This window comes from Vicugna pacos, chromosome 10 (genome assembly GCF_048564905.1).
Source record: "Vicugna pacos chromosome 10, VicPac4, whole genome shotgun sequence".
Classification (NCBI taxonomy): domain Eukaryota; kingdom Metazoa; phylum Chordata; class Mammalia; order Artiodactyla; family Camelidae; genus Vicugna; species Vicugna pacos.
In genome coordinates this window covers 35,295,274-35,317,357 of record NC_132996.1, presented here as the reverse complement: position 1 = coordinate 35,317,357, position 22,084 = coordinate 35,295,274, and the positions used below count along the sequence as shown (strand labels likewise).

The following is a 22,084-nucleotide window of genomic DNA, read 5'->3' as shown; positions in this document are numbered from 1 at the left end:
AGGACTTGAAGGAAGGAATCCTGAGCTTGACCCTGGCCATTTGCTTGGCAGCCCTGCAGCTCAGCTGAATCACATAGGCTCTCATAACCTCAGTTTTCTTACCTGCAAAATGGGGACAAAAGGAGCCCCTACCTCAGGATAAGGATTAAATGAGAAAACGTCAAAGTCTGCTTTACAGTGTGAACTCCTCTTTATAGACAATCAAAAAAAAAAAAGTCAAAGAGCAGAAAAGGAAGGCTTTCATTTACCTTACTAGGAATGCATAAAAAATAGAGAGAGATGGAATATATAGATGTTTGCTGGGAAACAAACAACTTGGGGTGGTCTTCTCTAGGAAGGATTTCATGCGCTCTGCCCCACCAACTTTCCCAAATAATACAACTTTTTCTAAGTGGTTCTAAAGAGCAGAACAGCTGAGAGCAGAAGGGAAAAGAGAAGTCCCTTGGACTGTGGCCTGCAGCCCTGCTGCCACAAACTATTAATAGCCTATAAACACTTGGAGTGGAGCCCCAGCCCCTCCCACCCCGGGGACAGCAGCGGGGTCAGAGCGCTGCCTGATATGGTCTCAGAATACTGGTGATCCCGGGAATTCTCCCAGTTAGGGAACTGTTTTCCTGCTGGGCCGGGCCTGGCTGGGTTTCCTCCCGCCGAGCCCCCGCCTGAACTGCCCGTCGGGTTCATGTTCAGCAGGCACTAACTGACCGCCCTCTGGGTGCTCACCACCCACGAGCTGCCTTGACACGCATGTTCTTGTTGTACCCCTGTAGCAATGAGCAGAGCTGTTTTCCAGAAACAGAACCCAGTTCAGAGTGGTCATGACCTGTTCAAGGTCACCCAGAAAGGAAATTCGATTTTAGAACCCAACCTGACCGTCTCCAAGCCAGTGCTCTAACTTTGCATTACCCTGTGGAGTCTCGGGACTTTTGGGCCTCCAACAAGACCAGCCAAATCCTCTGAACACGCTGGCAAGAAGGGTAAGGAGCCTGGGGGTAGAGTGAGCAAGAGAGCAGGGATGAAGTCAGCCTGGCACCTGCACGGAGCCTGTGGGCTGAAGGAGCTGACATGCCCGTCGGCACTGCTCTGCTGGCTAGGCTGAGGGCCCAGGGAACAGGCCCTCTCCGCTTCCCTCTCTTTGCACAGTCACACCCGGTTTTATCACTTCCATGCTTAGAGAGACTTACAGACCCTCTCTGCTTCCTGAATGCAAAACAAAGACAGTCCCTTAGCTTGACATTTGAGGTCCTTCACGACTCAACTCCTGTCCTTCCTTCAACACTTACCCTGTGCCTTTGATCCCACCCAGACCTTTTTTACAGGCCCCGGGATAGCCATTTTGAGGGCAGAGATGTGTTGAAGGCCTCTTTGGACCCCAGAGCCCAGCCCAGCATCTGGAGGAGCTGCAGTGCTGAGGAAATACAGGAAAAGTGGTTTTCCCCTTATTAACTGAGTCCGGACAGCTGGAGTCAGGGGGATGGGGCTTGGGGTGCGGGGCGAGGAGTCCACAGACAGAGGAAAGCCCAGCCTGCCCCTTCTGACTGCAGGGCTGAGTTCTGCGATCCTGGACCCCGGCGGCTTGGCCTTTACTCCTTTCGGGTGTGCTGGGGCTGGGGCGTTGGTGCTGTCTGGGGCCCTGGGTCCAGGCTGCTTCCAGGAGTCCTTCTCCAGTGGGTGGGGTATAAACATTAGATCCTGAGTGTTGTCTTCTTCAGTCTGGATGGCAGTACATCCCGTGGGGGAATGGAAATGTGAGCATGTACTGGGTGCCGTTGAGGGGCCAGGAGTTGTGCTGGGAGTTGTCCCAGGAAGCACATGCAGAGAGGAGCCCGTCTACCTAAGACATCTTTTTTTCCAACAAAGAATGGGAAGTGGGGCGCTTCTCTGGGTGGCCTATCCAGAGAACTAGGATCATTACGCTTACAGGCAGTCTTCCTAGGCTGGCTTTGCTCATCAACAGTACCTGCTCTTATGAATGTAACAGAGAGGACTTGATGGGAATGGCTGATCCCACACTGTACAATGAGAGACTTACCCAGTTTGTACTGCATTCTAATGCACCATGGGTTGGGGCGGTGGAGAGGTCTGGGAGTCACAGGGGGAGCTATTTCTGCCCTGACTCAGGCAGAAGTCCTCTCCTTGCAGATTCTATATTCCCCACCTGGGAGCTCACTGCTGAGTTTCACTGGGATGCCCTTTCCGTGCACCTGCAGGGAATTCTCAGCATCAGCAGAGGTTCAGTTTGCTGCAATGTGAGCACGGTCTTGGTGAATTAGTTGCCGTGGAGGTCACTTTTGCCTGATAGGTCTGCCTGACTCGTACCACCCCAAATCCCCAAAGGACTTCTCTCCCCGTGACCTTGGTGCTCAGAGTTCTGGGGCCTGGATGTCTGTGCTCTCAATCCCAACCTTCCTAATCTCCCTCCTGCCCTGGGGCAGGGAAGAGGTAGCTCTCCCGCTGCCTTTGATGGGAAGGGTCATTTCTGTCCAGTGCCTGGTAGCCTCGGGGAGAGCGGCGAGCACAGGGCACTACTGCTTGATCTTACCGCATCCCCGGATGCAGATGCTTTTCCACGTTCCTTGTGCTTTTTCGGAGTCCTCATGGAAACTTGCAGAAATGGAGATTATTATCACTCCTGTTCTGCAGGTAAGAGAAGGAGACTCAAGGAGAAGCCTTTGCCACTAGTGGCAGGGTGGGAATTGCATCCAGGGCTGCTTCATCAGTATCCAGTTCACATCCCTCATGCAGCTAAGGAGCTCGCCCTCAGCAGAGGAGAGCATGTGCCCAGGGGTTCATCCTTCATGTCCGTCCCAGCCACTCAGCACCTGGAAGCCATAGGATGCCCTTTGAAGAAGCACATGTTCACCAAGACTTGAGGAGCCAGCTTCTGGGGGACCTGGGGCTGTGGCTGGCACGTGCCTTGGACCATGTTTTGCTCTGAGGCTGAGTCATCCCTGGACATTCGTATCAGGTCACTCTGTGGTCTTATGTTACCTGTCTTACAGCATTTTGGGGTTCTTTTAGACCTTCCCCAGCCCTCCTTCAGGAGGACTGGTTTCACAGGCCACCCATCTCCTGAGACACACCAAGCTTACTTGCTTTTTCACTTTTATTTTCACCACTTCACACTGTCTGTGCCATTTCCTTCTGTGTCCCATGTCCCTAAGAAAGTAAAGTGCTCCTATTTAATGAGAATAGACTGTGTGCCAGGCACTGTGACACATCATGTTTTTGAATTTAATCCTTATAACAAGCCTGTGAGAGTTTAGTCCCATTTTTATAGTTCAGGATGGTACCTTCCCTTTGGTATCCTTCCTTACCTAATAAGTGGCAAAGCCAGAATTTGAACCTGGGCCTTTTAACTGCTCCTTTTCCATATACCCACTGTCTCCTAAGGAAGTTGGTGCCAACTGCGGTGGCCACTTAAATTCAAACTCGAGCTTGAACTCTGCTGGGTCTCCAGACCGGCTAAGCCATACTCCCCCTGATGTTTCTCTTCTGTCCCAGGTGCTCTGCTCAGTCCTTCCTTCTACTGACTTTATTTGCTGATAATCCTGGGCTCAGAGAGCTGAGAGAGGCTTCAGAAGCCTCCCAGTCCCCTCCTGCCCAATCCTCACAGCCTCACTGGAGGTGAGCAGGACAGACGCTGTTTCCTCCTTTCTTGGATGAGGAAGTGTTTTCAGAGAGGGTGTGCTGCATCTTCTCTGTTTGCCCCTCCAGGCCTGCTTTCAGGCTGTGTCCACCCTTCCCTGTGCCCCAGGAGGCTGCAGCAGCTGGGCTCCCTTGGCCTCCGGCAGGAGACTCCAGGGCCCCAGGAGAAAAGGGGGTGTTCACTCCCCTGCTCCCTCCCTGGCCTCGGTTTGGTGGTACTGAGTAGATTTCTGCACCGAAAGCCATGGCTCCTGTCTGGCAGCCCTTTCTTGTGGCTGTAGATGTTGGGTCCCCATAAGGGCCCGTGCTGCTGCCCCCAGCGTGGTACTGGGTGCCCAGGGCTACCTGCTTGTCTCCAGAGCTTTATTGTTCCTCGTTGCTCCCTCAGCCCTGCCCCCAGCTTTGAAAATGGTGACTTCATTAAATTCTCACTCCTGAGAGGTCCATCTGTTTCCTGCAGGGGCTCACCTGAGACTGAGGTGCTGTGTCTGGCCCAGGGTCTCTCGGCATCTCAGGGGAGGAGCTGGCTCTGAACTCGGGTCTCAGGGTTCCTTGTCTGATGATAAACTTCGTGTGCTACCTGGGCCAGCCCTGCTCTGCAGCCCAAACACAGCTATCTAAGGCTGAGCACCTTACAGATCAGCTCTCACACACATTCCTGCAGTATGACATTGTCCACTCTGGTCACTTTAGGGGACCAGTTACTCTCGGCTCTTCCCAGGCAAACATTACTGAGTGTATGAGAGCACCTCTGAGTCCAGACCCCTTATTTCTTGCCCCAGCTGGCCCTGCCTTCTCCAGGGCCATCACTGCTGGCCCAGAGGCAGTTCAGTCCTTCAGCCTAACGGTCAGAGCCCAGCCCTTGAGGTGTTTTCTGGCCTGGGGCTCAGCCCCGAACTCCAGGGATCTCCCGGAAGTTTCCAGTCTTTCAAGCTCCTGGTCACTAGCTGCGTAGGTGGCTGGAACCACCCCCTCTGCTTGATGTTGGATGTTGGACACTGTGTTTGCCTAGGGGACTGTCTCTTCCCAGGTCCACCCCCATCTAGACCTTGTCTGAGTTTCAGAGTCCACATGGTGCCACCTCCACTGACCACCCCCATCATCAACAGTGCCTGAGCTCTGGGAATGCTGTCCCTTTGAGGAGACCACAACCGGTGGCCAGATTTGGGGGCACAAATACCGATATCCCCCCCAGCCCCTGGGGAAGGGAGCCAAGGCTGGGACCGATGGCAGGACCTCAGCCAACTGGTTTGGAGTCATAATCAGTAATACTCCCTTTGAGAAATAAGAGAGCCAGGAAAGGACACTGAGGCAGAAACACAGGTGTGTTGGGGAACGGCGCCCTGTTCCCTGGCTCTCACAGCCACGGCCTCTGAGCCACTGGGTGTGAGTAAGATCGCATCACCATGGCACCGAGGGGACCCTGTGGGCTCAGGGCCTGAAGGAGGCTGAACTTGCTGGTTGGGGCCTCCTTGCCTGAGGTGCACATGGGGCCCCGCAGGGACCAGTAGGACTGCCACCCTGATTTTCTGCCCTTTTCCCTTACTCGCCTACGCAGCAGTGAGCCCTCCCTTGTCTCTCCTGGCTGGTGTATCAGGAGGCTTTTTTCCCACCAAGGCCTGGGAGCACAGCCTCTTCCACAGAGGGCCTCCCCCAGCCATTATTCCCAAGAGGTGGCAGGGGCCAGGACCCACGTGGGTCTCATATGTGTCATAAACGACCTGAAGATCCCATTTTCCCCGAGAGCTAGTGGCAGTATGACCAGTGCACAGACCCCAGGCTGGGAAGTCTTGCAGACCTGGTCTGGAATTTGGCGCCACCACCTCCAAGCTGTGCAACCTCGTGCAACTCATTTATAACATCTGTGAAATGCAAAGTCGATGACATCTCCCTCACAGGGCTGCTGGGCCGATTAGGGGAAATGCTTATGTACAGAGCAGGTATGCAGATGTACCTGTAGGCCCCTCAAGATGGCGACTGTCTTGCTCTTTGTACATCCCCTGCTCGACCTACACCTGCTGCACCTACACCCTACTCACAGTAATGTGCTTGCCCCCGACCCTTAGGCCAGAACAGCTTCACCTGCTAGTTATTAAAAGGAAACATCTTGTGATGGTCGTTAACATGAGGGGCCGTGAGGGGCGTGCTCCCGTTGGTTGCTGGTTTCCCTGGGAACTGATGAGCCAACCTGAGGTTAACTCCCCCTATAAATGGTAGCCGCCCTCCCCCACCGGGAGCGGCGTCGGCACTCATGTCCCGCCTGCCGTCTGCTGCACATGACGGGGGTGTTGCTCTGGGGAACTCGTCTCCAATAGGTGAGCTTCCCTGTCCAGCAAGTCACTGCTGTCTCTGTCGCTGTCCCCGGGGCACTTAGTGGCCTCGAGGCTGGGCAACCCCAAGGCCTGTGGGTCTGTGGGAAGCAGCCCAGCTTCAAACACGTCAGCACTTTTAATGTCGTCCCACAGGGGTGGAGGGCAACAGGGTCAAAGGCCCCCGGGGGCAGCTTTGCTACCAGTCTGCCCTGCGACCTCGGGTGGGCTGTTTCCGCGGTGGGGCTGGGTGAGACCACTTCTCAGCTCTCTGAGCATCCAGACCCCACAACTCTTCCTTCCCTTTCCAGGCCCTGAGATGGAGGTTGGCCAGCCCCAGGCAGACATGGGAGCGAGGGAACGAGACACACCTGTGTCGAGCACCGATCCCAGGGCCAACAGCTGTGAGGGAGCAGGAGCAGGCAGGGAGGAAGCTGAGCTGTGCAGCGGCTGCTCAGCACTCTCACCAGGGGCTCCGAGGCTGGGACGGCCCCTCGGAGACGTCCTGGATGGAAACAAGGTACTGGCCTTTGTGCCTGCGTGGACCAGCGAGTGGTTCTCCAGGGGAGTGCTCGTAGACTTGGCCCAGCCACCCCCTTGGCTGAGGCTGGTGGCGGCGTGGGAGGTAGCTGGGGGTGGGGGGACGGGTGTGGAGGGGGAGAATGAGTGCCTGGGTTCTAAGGGGGATCTGAGTGGGTGCTGTGGCATCCACAGCGAAAGCCCTTCCCACCTCCAGAGTTTTCTGGAGGAGAGACTTGGTCGGCTGCCTCTGACTCAGCACTGGCCTGGGCTGGCCTTCCCCGGCACAGAGTCGGTGTCTGTCCACCAATACTCGCCCTCTGCCCCGGGCTGCCAGAAACTCTGAAGGCAAAAGCTGAGGAATTCAAAGCATTTATGACTTAGCAGGATTGTTCCCAAACTGCAGGCTTCTCTAAAAAGACTTCTGGATTTCATTGTGGTTGCTTCTCAGCTTTTAGAACTGGCCAAGAGCTCCCTGGGCCTCACTTTTCAGGCCTCCCTGCCCTCCAGCTGCAGGGTCTGCGGGCCTCTGAGATTGGCTGGGTAACGCAGGGGAGTCTGCAAACCCTGGTGCCTGCCCAAAGGTAAAAAGTTCAGCCCCGGGGATCAGATGGTTCTAGCCCTTTCTAGAGGGTCATCTTGGCCACACCACTTAACCTCCCTGGGTTTGTTGGCTCACCTCCCACATGGCTTGGGGCTACCCTCAGAACCCAGGAGAGTGGCTTTTCCAGAGGAGGACGATAGCTGCACCTGAGCAGAACAACGTGCTTTTTTCTGGTAGGTGTTTTCTTCTCTCGAGCTTGGATGGTAGCTACTGTCTCTTACAGGTTTGGCCTCTGCTCCTACTACCGGCCGCAGCTAATTGGCTCAGAAGTGGGCGCCTGATTCAAATAGGGCCAGTGATTAGCATTCAGACACCTATTTGGAGCCTTGAGTTGGTATCCAAGCTATAAACTGCAGCATTGCACTGGCAAATAGCTTTCCTTCCCTGCCTCCCTCCCATTCCACTGCAGACGTTGCTGGTCATTCTAACGGGGAAGAGTCCTGGATTGGTTAGTAATTTCTGCCATGGGTATGTGAAGAGCAGAGTGAGCATGCTGCTGTTGGCCAGCCTGGTCTGATGCTTGCAGGAATCACAATAAGAACTTCATATGTGTGGTGGAGCTCTCAGCTTCAAATGTCCATAGCCACACTCATTTGGTCCTCTGGACAAGCTCTGGGTTATAGAATGGTCCTGCTCAGTCTGGGATGGTTACTATCACGGATGGAACACAGCTTCAGATGGGAGGCCTGAAGAGGGTGAGATGGGAAGGAGACACCTGAGTCAGGCAGGCAGAGCCAAGCCCAATACTCAGTCTCACTTTACCTCTCTGAGCCGCTTTCTGTAGCAAGGTGTTAAGTGACTTGCCCAATGACACACAGCTAGCAAGAGCCAGGGCTTAAACCCAGTCCTTTGCTCTAAATAGAAGTTTTCAGGGGTTCTTGCTGTACCTGGACCATGTGCTGTGTCCTCTTTCCTGGGTTCATCCTGAGTCAGCGAAACTTGACTCCCTGACACATTTGGGAAAACCTAAGAAAAGATGGCTGCTGTGTGTGGCTGGCTTCCTTCTTCCCCCTGGAAATCTATTCTGAAATGTGATCTCATAGAGTTGCTGTAAATACGCAGCACCTTCTAACTTTCTGAACTGCATTTACATGGAGGCCAGTGTGAGTAATTCTGGGTCATGAGTGGAGGAAGCGGAGACTTTTCGTGGATTCGTTCACACATGGACACAGGCCCTGCCAATGGAGCCGTGTGCTCTAAGCAGGCAGCTGGGCTGGGCCTGGACTGTGAGCCAGGATGGCTGTCATCACACTTCCTCAGTTCCCTGTCGCTAGGTCCACTGATACTCCCAGCCACAGATGCAGGAGTCAGCTCCCTGCCTGGGGGGTGTTGGGGAGGAAGGTTGGAGAGGGTGGGGGTGGGGTCTGTTGTCAGGTAGCCTACTCAACAGCCCTGGAAGGTTTGGTTTTTAAAGACCCAATGTCTAGCCAGAGCACCTGGGCACTTTGGCGGAGCCCTCTTCCCTGGCTCTCTGTCCACTTTACAGACCTAAGCTCCTGTCTTGACCCCTGCCCTACACTACCATTCCTCGATGGATCCCAGAAGGCTAGTCAGTCAGCCCCCTCTGTAAAAGGCATCTCCTCCTCTGATCTTGAGTCTTGCTTACTGCCTGGGCTCAGCCCTACCTGCTGAAGTCCTCCTTCCTGCTCACTCCCTCCCCATATACCTGCCTGAACAGTGCTGTGCCTTGTGAGCCTCACCTGTGGGACATCAGCAGGTCTGGCTGCTTTCCCTGGGCCCAGCCCCAAGCCTGCCTGGACCCAGGCCCTTTCCCCGCCTCCAGCCATGTGCCTCGTGCTCAGCCTGACTCCTGCTTTCTGCCCAAAGTCGCACAGCCCCCCGAATCCCCACTCCAGGGCAATGCCAAGCCACTTCTTTCCTAGAGAGGAAGTGAGGCTCCTTCAGGCATTCAGACCTGTGCTCCTCCCAGAAGCACCTCGATAACCAAGTGTTTGGCAGGAAAAGATGTAGAACATACCCTCAAAAGAACACCTTTGGAGTTTTGGTAAACCTTTCCTCCAGTTTCAGAGTTTCCTGCAGTCAGTTAAGGAAAGCCTCACCATTCCCCCTCTGCCAATCAAATAATGCAATAGATAAATACACAAAGTGACGTCAAGAAGAAACAGTGTTTAAGATGTTAAGAGGAACACTGATCCACAGTTAGAGCCAAACCCCACTGACTTTGCTCTGGACCCCAGTCTTTGGCCCATGTGGCTTAGGTTGACCAGGTTTATAAGGATGTGGAGGCAGCAGGGAATTCTGAAGAGAATGAAGACTTCTGAGTCAGACTGAGCTGGGTTTGAGTCCCAGAGGAGAACCTCTGTGGAACTCTGTTCTCTCTTCAGTAAAACAGAGATAACCTGAGAGATTGCTGAGATGTTTGTAGGAGCCAACCCTGTGCCTGGCACATGGTTGGAGTCCAACAAGAGTTTGTCCGAAGTCTTTGCTTTACCTCTGCAGCTTCTCATTGAATCACGCTCTCCTGAGCAAAAGGGCTTGAAGCTGAGCTTTCCCAGGAGGGAGCATTCATCCCCTGGCAACACTCTTGGCTTTGGCAAAGCACGTGCTACATAGGATACAACCAAAGAGGGCCTGGTCCCAGAGACACAGGGATTAGCAGGATCCTGCTAGGGGTGGCAATTGGAGGGGTCAAGGCTGAGCAGAAGCAGGGGAGATGCAGCTGAGTTCCGTGTGGAATCGGGAGCATACACATGCGGGGACAAGGCATGTCTCTTCCACTCTCTGCAGTGTCCTGTGCCTAGCACAGTGTCTGGCACCACAGGCAATGTCTAAATATTGAACAAATGAGGAACAAACAAATGACAGCCTTATCAGTCCGAGCCTGGTGGTTTCAGGAATTCCATTTAAAAAGCAAAGGAGAACAGCTGCTGGCAGGAAACGAAAATTCTCTGGCAAACACGTGGGTCTGTCTGGATGCAAAGAGTTAGCTGCTGGTCAGTCACCATAGAACCGGATTCTAGAGGCCTTGAGCAGGCAAAGGGATTCTGGTCTCTGGACAGCAGAAGCCACTAACGGTCCTGAGTTCACGAGGTTAGAACCTGAACTCTGGAGCCAGGCTGCCCAGGCTCAAAGCCCAGCTCTGTGACTGACGAGGCATAGGACCTGTGTCATGTCACTAAATCTCTGTGCCTTCATTTCTCCTTCTGTAAAATGAGAATAATTGTACCTGCCTCAGAGGGTTGTTGAGAGGATTAAGTGCGATTATTTGTAAGTGTCGAGAAGCACCACTGTTAGTATTGAGAAGGGGCGTGGGATTATCTGAGCTGTGTTTCAAGACATTTAAGCAGCAAATATGTGTAGGATGGATTAGCCCAAAGGCAAGCTAGTTCAGAGGCCATTGCAATACCCAGGCATGAGAGGATGAGGTCGAAATTAGGGAGTTAACTGGCTACCTGAAGATGCAAAACAGGTGCTTCATGAAGCAGTCAACCAACAGTCAAGGACTGGCTGGCTGTAGTGGGGGTGGGGAGCGGGAAAGTCACCGTGAGCCTCTGGAAGCGAGGGTGCTGGGAGGGAGACAGCGCCTCTGGAAGATGAGGGGTGTCTAAAGGAGCAGGTGTAGGGAGGACAAAAATTCAGTTTGAGGTGTGCCAAGTTGGACCTGGGGTACCCTATTCAAAAGGTGATGTTGTAAAGCTGGAAATGCCCCCCTGGCTGGGTGAGACGTGGGGGCTGGGGGAGAGCAGGCAGAAGGGGAAGCCAGGGAGACGCATGAGGACAGAAGTACATAGGATGCCCCCAGGGAGCATTCACGCCGGGGGGAGCTGGGGGTAAGGATGAGTGTATCAGGGAGGAAACAGAGCAGCAGCCAGAGGGTGGGAGGGAAGCGGCAGAACGTAGCGCCTCTGAAACCTTGGCCGCCGAGTTCCTGGAAGGAAGTAATGGATGACAAGGTCGGATGCCACACAGCCAGGGAGAGAGGGGCTGGGTCAGCCCACTGGGTGGAGAGCTGACCACTGAGAAAACAGTTTCATCAGCTTCTGGGAAGAAACTAGTGGTTGATTTTCGGGATTCATAAAAGAAAGGAGAAATGGAGGAAATGGAATCACCGTAGATCTGTATACTTTCAGGAGAATGTCTCAGGGGAGAAAACGGAAGAAGATGGAATTGCAGGAAGAACTGGCTCCAATACAAGTGTTTTTCATCCTAGAAATCTGCATGGTCTGGAGTACAGGTCAAGATGCTGGAGGAGGAGGGAGCTGGTCCTGGACAAGGCAGGTGGAGGAAGGGGCGGGGTGGGAGTTGAGGCAGGAAGAAGAGGCAGTGAGAAGACATGCCAAGATGCTTTGGTTAAGAGCATGAAGCAAATGGCTTTGATTTCTTGGTGAAGGAAGAGGGGAAGACATAACGGGGGAGAAAGTGGGAGAAGTGGCATGGGGAAAAGGTAAGGAATAGGGGTTTGGGGAAATGAAGGCAATTAATGAGAGAGGACTTGAAGAAGCCAGGAGCATCCAGTGGCAACTGAAGGATGACTAAGCGGTCAGCTGGTACATGGCCATTCTGTGACTTTCTGCAGCAGCTCTGTGCTGGGGATTAAGACTAGGGATGCCTACCAGTGGAGCTGAATGAAGGTGACTGGAGAGGCAAGGAAGCTTTGAGTGTGACGGCAGAGTCAAAATGGCTGGCAGTAGAGCCCAGGCTGGACTCTGGGGTCCTTGCTGGCTATTTGGAATCTGTGGAATAGAGAGAGTGATTTTCCAGCAACAAATAAGATTTGAGAAAAGTGTTCCTCAGTCTCCGTGCAGCCTAAGGGTGAGTTGTGTGGTTTTTGAAGCACCTAATCTGTATGGGACATGAAATTTCTGATCCTGAGGGCAAATGCCAATAAAGATTACACAGCGACTGAGGTGATTTCTGAGAGAATCTAACTAGGGACCCTCAGAGGTATCTGGCCTGTCTCATCATGCCACTCAATTATTTCAAATGAGCTGTACCTGTCGCCCCCATTAGGATGGAAGAATCCATTTGGGAAGGGACCCTGTACTTTCTGATCTCAGTCTGTGCATAGAATGGGGCTGAACCCAGAACAGGCATTCCACAAATATTCCCCGACTCAGTTGCATTCCGATCATGTGCAGCTTGGGGCCCTGCCAAGGGAGTGACTGGGAGTCTTCGTGTCCTGTGGTGTTTGGTGTTTTGTTCATCAATGCGAGGGCAGGCCTGTGCCACCATGGGTGGGAACACTTCATGTAGGCATTGGAATCATCATGAAAAGAACAGGAGAGAAAGCTCTGTATCTTTTTGGCAAATTGCACCAAAGGTATGCAGGTCAGAAAGCCATTTAATCCATGACTGAAGACACATGGATGGGTAAATTTTATAAACTAAAATAATCTGGCAGATCCCCTGATTAGTTGCTGTTAAGCTTGCTCTCGTGTTACAGGCAATGACAAACTTGGTCATGGGTCTGGACAACATGCAATTCCGATGCAGGATAGTAGGACATTATGGGAATTAGCTGGAAGGACCAATGATGCAGGAAGTACAGGCTCAGGTATTGTACAGAGAATGCAGTCACCCCCCATGTGCACTGCATCATCCAGAGACGCAGCATGGAGGAGAGGAGGGGTACACGCCCTCAGTAACCTAGCGTGGTGCATGCTTGCTTACTGGTCACCGTCGTATGGTCCATTATTTCAAGCCAAATGTCCCCAGTTCCATGAGAGCTGGCATTCTCCAATATCGTGGCAAATAAGGAAAAATGGGATAATCTGAAGCTTGAGTAAGAAAAGCCTTCCAGGAGCTGCTTTTCAGAAGCACTGGCCAATGTTTGCCAAGGGTGGCGAGGCCATTGTCAGTTTCCAGGAAGACGTGTAAGAGCCTGAGTGTTGTGCAGTCCCAGTCCTGGCTCCCAGACCAAGCAAACGTGTAGCAGATTAAATATTTATCTATTGTCCTGTCCACCTCAATAAAACAGGACACTCTTTAAAGCGGTTGCCTTAACAACATTTGTGTGTTTTGGAATGCTGCCCCAGGGTGACCAAATCGCATCTGAAGATGTGAAAACATGAAAATCGATAACAAGAAATGAAAAGTTTGTTTCACTGATAAAACATCATTTATCTTAATCATTGGGGCTTCTCAGAATTTCCGAAGTGCCCTTTTAAATGGCAGCACCAGAGCTACTGCCCCTGTGTGGGCAGAAGGCCCAGAGGACTCGAGGCAAGAATGCTGACTGCTCAGGCCCTGGGAGCCTGCAAAGGAGAAGTGTCACCCAGGGGCAGGCACCTGCTGGACAGCTTTCCAACCAAGGATCTCCCAAGGCGGACTTTCCGGGGATATTTCTGGTATTTCAAAACTCCCAGTGAAAATAAAATAATATGGTACCTTCCTGTGAAAGAGATTTTGCAAGACCCTACCTGTAAAGTGTAAGTGGGCCAGTTTTGGTAGGCTTCACGTAACGTGCCAACAGTAAATCATGCTGATGGTTATGCGCTGGGAGAACGAAATTATTGTTCCACCTCCGCGAGCCCCATACGCTGCCCCTCCCCTAGGCTGGGTGACAGCATGCCTGCTCCCCTCACCGAATCCAAACAGGTCCTCTGGTGGGAAGGTTAGGGGCATCAGTCCCAGGGATGAGCTCTCTGGCTCGTAGTCCTCTCCTCTCCTTTGCTTTACATCTGCAGCCCCATCCAGTCTTCTGATTCCTTTAGCTCTTCTTAAAAGACCCAAATGTAGAGAGGATGGAGGTGGCATAATAGCTCCTTCCCTCTGGGCAGCAGGAGGCGGAGTCTTAGGCGCTCCCGCAGGCACTGCCTTTGAAGAGCGCACCCAGGCCTCCTGCGCACGCTTGAGACCAGGTTCCGGGTAGGGTGGGGCTGGGCAGGAGCTGGGTCTCCTCTCCTGGGCTCCTGTGCTCTCCAGCCATGACCGTGGTATGGAGACGGAAAGGTGGTCCCAGACTTCCATCCTGCTGACACAGCTTTCTCAAGTTTTCCCACACAGCGGCCAGGGTTTTTAACTTACATTGCTTCCCATTTTTCCTACGATAAAATCTGTCATCCTCTGATCTGACACCTCTTCTCCCCTCTCACTCTTCATACCCCAGCCATCCTGGCTTTCTGCCAGTCCCTCCAAGGAGCCAAGTCTTCTCCTGGCTCAGCCGCCTTACCTTAATAGCTCTTTACTCGAGTAGCGCAATGACTCAGGTGTCACTTTAAGACGTCACTTTGCCAGAGACCTCTCTTGACCTCAAAATCTAAATGAGACCTCCTTCACAGTTTTTTGTGCTTCTGCACAGAGATCATCCCGATTTGTAGGTACCAGTGATTTGTGATGACTTCTGTGCGTCTCCCCCATTATTAGACAGGGAGCTCCACAGGTGGGCCTCCCTCGCCACTGGACACAGTGTACCTAACACGTCGTAGACACTCAGCACATACTCCTAGACTATACGGCCTAACGGCTAAATGAACGGGTGAGACCCACCAAGAACTCATCCTGCAAATTCCTTAGGAGGCAAATAGGTCCTGTGGGATGTGCCCTCTTCCGTCACCCCATAGACGGTCACAATGTGCATCAGTGCAGGAAACTCTGAGATGGGCTCTAGTTATAAAACAAAAACAAACCAAAAAAAAATATCAAAGCTGTAGAAAGTGAGTTTAATTTTCTTTTTAGCCTCTTGTTTCCCAAACTTGAGTGCGACATTTTCTTCACCTCACATCTATTAACCTCCTACACGATGTACTTGAAGAGATGCTTCACTGGGCTTCCTACCTGGTAAGCCTGCAATTCTCAAGGCTGCCAGGCTTGGTGTGGGGACCGGTCATCCTGCATTGAGCACCCTCGTGCTGCCTTGCTGTCATCAGGAACACATGTACACACGTGCAAACAGCCCGAACAGCAAAGCAAGAGGCACGAGCACATTTTGGAGCTAGCCTGGGTTTATATTTTTCAGGGAAAAGGAGGAGAAAAAACATTGAAATTTGGTGTGTGCAGATAAAGTCTTTGTAGTTATAATAGCGAGCAACTCCTACATACTAACTTGTCCTTTGCTGGGACCTGAATCTGCAAGTGTTGGGAAGCTGGTGAGTGAGTCCACCGACCACACAGCATTTGTATTTCAGTGCAGTCGTCTTGTTCTCAGTTTCCACAGCAACTCTCAAATTTTCCAATAGAGCTCAGTGAATTTTGGCGGTGGAGGGAGGGGAAAGATTGCATGCAATAGTAGCATTGGTGAAGATTTCAGGACACATCCCTCTTGCATCTGTAGAATGTTTTTTAGGGAGGTGGGTTTGTAATTAACTGCAGCGGATCTCAAATTATTTTTGATCAGCCCCTACTTAGGCAGGGCAAAACTGCTTGACCTACTGACTCCATCTAGTCTCATTTTCCAGTGGAAAAATAAATTAGTGATAATTTTGAGGGAGTGGATTATGTATACATTTATTCTAGCGCTGGAGTATGGATGATTCATATTTGAACCACAATGTATACACGTCTGAGAGTCGAGTTATTGGAAAATTACAGCCCCAGAATACTGTTGATGCAAATAAGCTCCAGTATACTCTGTAGGGTTAACCAAGCCACCCACAACAAAATAAACTGATAATGCTAAAGCTAAGCTAACCGTAATTCATAATTAAAAAGAACCGAGAACAGCAATTGCAAATAGCAACTAACTCAGGACAATATTGATGATGTGCTGATATAGAGTCCTTCTCCCAGATTTTGAAAATGTCAGCTCTGTGCCTACACATGTGAAACTGGAACCTTCCCATAGAGTAGACAGGCGCTGTATGGCGGCTGGGCTTGTAGCAGAACACTGTGGGGTGCTTTATATTTTTGCTTATTTATTTATTTAAATCTTTTTTTAAAAACATTTTTTATTGATTTATAATCATTTTACAATGTTGTGTCTATTTAAATTTTTTATATATGGTAGCTAGTATTTGCAAGTCTCAAACTCCCATATTTATCCCTTCCCACCCACTTTCCCCAGTAACCATAAGATTGTTTACTATGTCTGCAAGTCTATTTCTGTTTTGTAGATGAGTTTCATAGTGCCGTTTTTCTTTCTTTTTTTTTTTTTTAAGATTTCATATATGAGTGATATCATAAGGTATTTTTCTTTCTCTTCCTGGCTTACTTAGAATGATGATCTCTAGGTCTGTTCATGTTGCTGCAAATGACATTATTTTATTCATTTTTTATGGCTGAGTAGTATTCCATTGTAGAAATATACCACAGCTTCTTTATCCAGTCATCTGTCAATGGACATTTAGGTTACTTCCATGTCTTGGCTATTGTATATAGTGCTGTTATGAACATTGGAGTGCATGTTCTTTTCAAATTAAGAGTTCCCTCCAGTTATATGCCCAGCAGTGGGGTTGCTGGATCATATGGTAAATTTATTTAGTTTTTTGAGGAATTTCCATACCGTTTTTTCTCAGTCAATTACAAATTAGTAGCCCTAGTAATATGTACAAATGAAAGCTTAAACTGCACACCATTCACCGTAATAATCCAAAGGAGCCCTTTAAAAACTAAATTCAGCTCAGGGCACAGGAAAACGTGTCTGGTAAGACACCCTCTACCCCGACCCTGGTAGGTCCCGGTCTTGACTTTGGAATCACTATCTATGTGGCATTACCTCCTCTGGTCGGGCTTTCATTTCCCAGCTCGTGCAGACCAGACATGTGCATTTGGATTTATAAAGTACTCATATCCTCGTTTCAAAATGTAAGAAGTTTTAATACCCAGTGTAAAATAATCTCCTTGATAGAACATTAAGTGAAAAAAGCAGTGTGCATGATAGTATGTATACTATGCTATTTATGTTAAAAAATGATTTTATATGTCTGCTGATGCTTTATATGGCCAGGGTATCTCTGGAAGTAAATATAAAACATATCAAAATAGCTGCTTCTCGGGACAGGTAAATTGGCTGCTGGGGGAGGGGAGAGAGGGAGATGAGGTTCTTCACTAGATACCCATTTATGCTTTTTTAATTTTGCACCATTTATAACTATTAAAAATATCAATGAATTTCAATTTAGAAAAGAGCAGAAAGGACAAAAGGACCCAGTGAGCCTAGAGACTTGATTCTTTTCTCGGTTTTTTTTTTTTTTCCTTTTAAAAGAGCTGAGAGTTAAGTTTGGCTTATTTATTTTCTGATGCTTTTCCCCGCTTCATGTATTAAGCAGGAGATTCCAGAATCTAAAGGAAAGTGTCTAAATGAGACGATAGGGTTATAAAACCAGGCCCAGGCCCTGGGATTCTGGACTAAAGGCAAAGATCTCGGTCTCAAAACACTTTTCTGATAAATTAGACTTGTTATGGAAAACTTTCTAAGGGTTCTGAGGTGTTTTCATTACAGTGTACACATAAAATATAGAAAGGAGTGCCCTGAATAAGGCCACTTGTCCACTCTCCATTTACAGCTTGAATATAAGGAAAAAACAAAAGACAAACCTCTTACAGCAAAGCCTGTTTAAATGAACACAGTCCTCTTATTTCATCCCTCTTTAGTATTGCTCAAGGAGACAAAGCAGTTATCTACGTTGATTTGGTATTAGGAATTTAAAAGAGAGCAAACAAATATCATGGTATCTAGTGTTTCCTAATGAAAAACGAAATACTTCACTAATTATGTAAAAACGAATTGTATTCTTTTACATAAATTGACACGAGAGTACATTTTCTTTGTATCTTAAATGCTCATTATGCTGAGTAATAATTCCTTTTTGGAGAAAAATCTCTGCAGAAACAGGCAGTGCATCTAAATCGCGTGGGTTCTGAGCTACTGCAGCTGGACTGTGGAGTCAGACGTGAGGCGAAGCTGGAAGGAATGTTTTAGACACGATGGGAGGCCTCGCTCTGGCTGGTGGTGTAGACAGAGGCCAAAATGAATTCCTCAAACTACAAATGGGCTTTGCACGACTGGGCCTCCAGTAGTGACAAAGCATTCTGGAGGCGGGACACAGGCTGGTGTCTACCTGGCATATTTAGGAAAATTCTGTGATGCGGATATATTATCAATACACGTTACTAGTTATCCCACGGCTTGGTCAACTCATGAGCACAAGTATTAGGTACCATCAGCCCATCCCTATGGAGCACATGGAATGTGCAAGTATTTGCCCCACGCCGCTTGTCCTCCTAGTCACCCCCACTTCAGCCCCCTTCCTATCCCCGCAGGACAAGAGCCCTGTATACCAAAGTTGGGTTCACACAGAGGGGACCCATGTAACCATGAGCCCGCGGGTAACCCACGCAAGGAAACCACTCAGCTTGGGTCTAAATAACTTACATTTTTCCTCGCCTGAATTAGCCAGTAATTGCATGTGGGCAGACTTAGCCAGAAATGGTCTAAATGATCAATTAGAGGGCAAAAAGGAGTTCCTTTCTTTAAAGCTCAAGGGTCCCTGTTGAAGAGCCCCACTTCCCAAGCCCTGCTCACATGGGCCCGCGCCCAGCTCTCTGCGGTGCCCGGGTATATTGTACATTTGCCTAACGATAATGAATCGAGTACTTACTTTGTAGGAAAATATAGGGCACTTCCATTACATGCAATCAAGCAAAAAGGCTGCAAAATGTGCCACTCCATTAATTTTAAACACAATCCTTCCCAAATGTCACTCTGAAACCAGAGTAAGGGGTTATTACAAATCTGAAGGAATTAAGGATAATTGTCATCTGCACAAAGGAGTTAAGGGACATGGCTCCTGCCACACACATACTATTAACTGGGTTAAATTTGATTTGCCAGTTTTACTGTGAACCACTGAGCCCTGACCTAGTCTGCCTGGTGGTGAGATCAGGGGGCTTCTGGCTTCTTGGAGGGTGCAGGTGGACACACACACAACTACAGAACGTGCAGAGAATGTTATGTGATGGGCTACTTATTAACATATATTCAAAGAAGAAAAACAAGTGGCAACTTCTGGCAAGTTATGTAACCTCTAAGCCTCAGTTTCCTTATCTGTCAAAGGGGCTGATAACATATGCTTCAGTGGGAGTCATGAGTATTCACGAGTTGAGCAGGTCAGAGCACTTGGCATGGTGCCCAGCCCACAGGTTACACCCATTAAATGGTAACTATTATCTTTATTTTCATCTTCTGGTTGGGGGGAGGGTGGTCCCTTGTGCTTAAGCTGGTTCCCAAATCACACAGGAAAATCTGGACCTAGCACCAGGATGGGGACAACCTTCACCAGCCACTGCTGGGTCAGTCCTCAGAGCCTGGGAGGTGTGAGTCAGCCCACTGAGTTACTGATCACTTCCTTCCTAATTTCAGTTCCCACGGTCTCTGGGTCACAGCTGGACTTAGGGAAGAGCACAGAGCAGGAGACAGGAACAAGCAGGTTAAGGCGGCTCGGGGGACGGTCCAGTCTGCCCCTCACTCCACATTCCGGTACTTGGTGAAGAGGTTGTACAACACCCGCAGTGTGGATTTCAGGTCGCAGTTGACGATATCTGCATAGAAAACAAAACAAAAAAAATGCATGTTGCTTCAGTGGTGACACATGGCCCCAAATTGGCGTTGCTTGTCCTCTTCCTCCTGCCACCCACCACATGTGCCCAGCATGGTCCTGGGGTGGGCGTCTGCCCTGCAGAGCCAGTTCCCTGTCCTGGGAGAGAAGAGCATCCCCATGAGACAAGCAGGGGCAGGTGGCTGTTGAAGGATGGGCAGTGTGTGCAGCAAGAATTCAGAGCAGGGGGCAGTGAGGGGCAGAGGTGCTGGGGCAGGGGCGTGTCACCTCTCACTGAAAGAAAGCAGACCCCAGAGCACGCAGCCTTTGCCCTGGAAAAAGCATCCTGACCTTGACTGTGTCCCCTGGGTCTTACCTGTCTCTGGGGTCCCTCTCCCTCTGCCTTCAGCCTGCACCACAGAGCCAGCCAAGAGTGGTGGAAAGGAGGGGAGGGCCTGGGGCTACCACGGGGGATGAGGTGGTGAGTGAGGAGGAAGCTACCCCTCCCTTAAGAAGGGAGGGGAGGACACAGGAGGCCACCTGGCGGGGAGTACTCAGTAGGTAGGTGTCATCCAAAAGAAAGCTTCAGATTAAGGACAGAGCCAGGCAGCCAGGTTCGAGGCTGGAGCTGGACTGTATTTTCAGGAGCGTTCCACTGTGGGTCCTGAGCTGCTGCTTCAACAATTTCCTCTCGTCCTCACTTCCTCTGTTCCTCCCTCTCTTCCTTCTCTTTGCTGCTCACTTTCTCTGGCTGCCCCTCTAACCCTCTGCCAACTCCTCCGCCAACAAGGCCCCTCTCTGCTCTACTCTCTCTGCGCTCATGCCCCTGTTGGAGAGCCTTCCTTTGAAGAACTGGAGTAGGGAAAACATAAAGGAGGGAACTCTGCCTACGATTTAGGAATACGGGCTTAGGTAATAAAATTATAAGGAAAAGAAAATGTGAAAAAAAGAAAGAAAGAAAAAAGGCCAAATTCTGATGACTATACAACTCAGGAGAGTTGCACTTGAAATTATGTTCAAAAAGGGCAAGTGATGAACTCATCTACAAAACAGAAACAGACCCACAGGCAGTAAACAAACATGATTACTGGGGGTTGGGGTGTGGGGGAGGGTTGGGAAGGGATAAATTGGGAGCTCGAGATTTGCAGATACTAACTAATATATATAAAATAGCTAAACAACAAGTTTACTGTATAGCAGAGGGAACTATATTCAATATTTTGTAGTAACCTAGAATGAAAAAGAATATGAAAATGAATATATGTATGTGTATATATGACTGAAACATTATGCTGTCACCAGAAACTGACACACTGTAAACCGACTATACTTCAAATAAAAAAAAAGAAGGGGGGAATTCTAAGGTTGCTAGAGAAAGAAAATGTCCAATATGGGAGAATGTTTCAAACTGACCATTTAATTTTTTTTTCTTTTATTGAAGTATAGTTGATTTATAATGTATTAGTTTCAGGTATACAACATAGTGATTCAATATTTTTATAGATTATACTCCATTTAAAGTTACTATAAAATATTGGCTATATTTTTCTGTGCTGTATAGTATATCTTTGTTGCTTATTTTGCTTCTTTATTTTACACATAGTAGTTTGTATCTGTTGTTCCCCTACCACTATCTTGCCCCTGTCCCCTTCCCATTCTCCACTGGTAACCACTGGTTTGTTCTCTATATCTGTGAGTCTGCTTCTGTTTTGTTATATTCATTTTTTAGGCCCCACATACAAGTGATATAATACAGTATTTGTCTTTCTCTGTCTGATTTATTTCACTAAACATAATACCCTCTAAGTCCATCCATGTTGTTGCAAATGGCAGAATTTCATTCTTTTTCATGGCTGATATTCCATTGCATTGCATTGCATTGCATTCTCTTTATTCATTTAAATCTGTTGATGGACACTTAGGCTGCTTGCCTATCTTGGACACTGTAAATAATGCTGCAGGGAACACTGGGGTGCATGTATCTTTTTGAAATAGTGTTTTCATTTTCTTCAGATATATATATACCCAAGTAGTGAAATTACTGGATCATATGGTGGTTCTATTTCAGTTTTTGAGGGATATTCTTACTGTTTTCCATAGTGGCTGCATCAATTTATATTCCCACAGTGTACTAGGATTCCCTTTCCTCCACATATTCGCCAACACTTATTAGTTGACCACTTTTTGATGATAGCCATTCTAACAGGTGTGAGGTGATAGCTGATTGTCATTTTGATTTGCGTTTCTCTGACGATGAGCGATGTCAAGCATCTTTTTATGTGCCTGTTGGCCGTCTGTATATCTTCTTTGGAAACATGTCTATTCTGGTCTTCTGCCCATTTTTTAATCAGATTGTTTTTTTTTAATATTGAGTTGTTTGAGCTGTTTATATATTTTGGATATTAACCGCTTATTGGTCGTATCATTTGCAAATATTTTCTCCTATTCAGTAGGTTGTCTTATTTTGTCAGTGTTTCCTTTGATGTGCAAGCTTTTAAGTTTAATGCGTATCATTTATTTAATTTTGCTTTTGTTTCTTTTGCCTTAGGAGACAGGTCCCCAAAAATGTTGCT

The 22,084-nt window shown here is 49.2% G+C and overlaps 1 protein-coding gene and 1 long non-coding RNA gene across 4 annotated transcripts in view; one reads left to right on the top strand and one right to left on the bottom strand.

The window, feature by feature from the left end:
- LOC140698720 (uncharacterized) overlaps positions 1-22,084 on the top strand; it is a 148,851-nt gene that overhangs the window by 78,328 nt on the left and 48,439 nt on the right. For both annotated transcript variants that reach the window (XR_012076581.1, XR_012076580.1), the window contains exon 4: positions 6,266-6,474. This is a non-coding gene — a long non-coding RNA (uncharacterized lncRNA). The remainder of the gene's footprint in view (positions 1-6,265; positions 6,475-22,084) is intronic.
- The window catches only part of PARVA (parvin alpha), a 147,230-nt gene continuing 140,616 nt past the window's right edge, over positions 15,471-22,084 (bottom strand). For both annotated transcript variants that reach the window (XM_072969525.1, XM_015238596.3), the window contains one exon: positions 15,471-19,515. In XM_072969525.1, the coding sequence (XP_072825626.1) occupies positions 19,439-19,515 (77 nt within the window). In that variant the 3' untranslated portion in view covers positions 15,471-19,438. The remainder of the gene's footprint in view (positions 19,516-22,084) is intronic.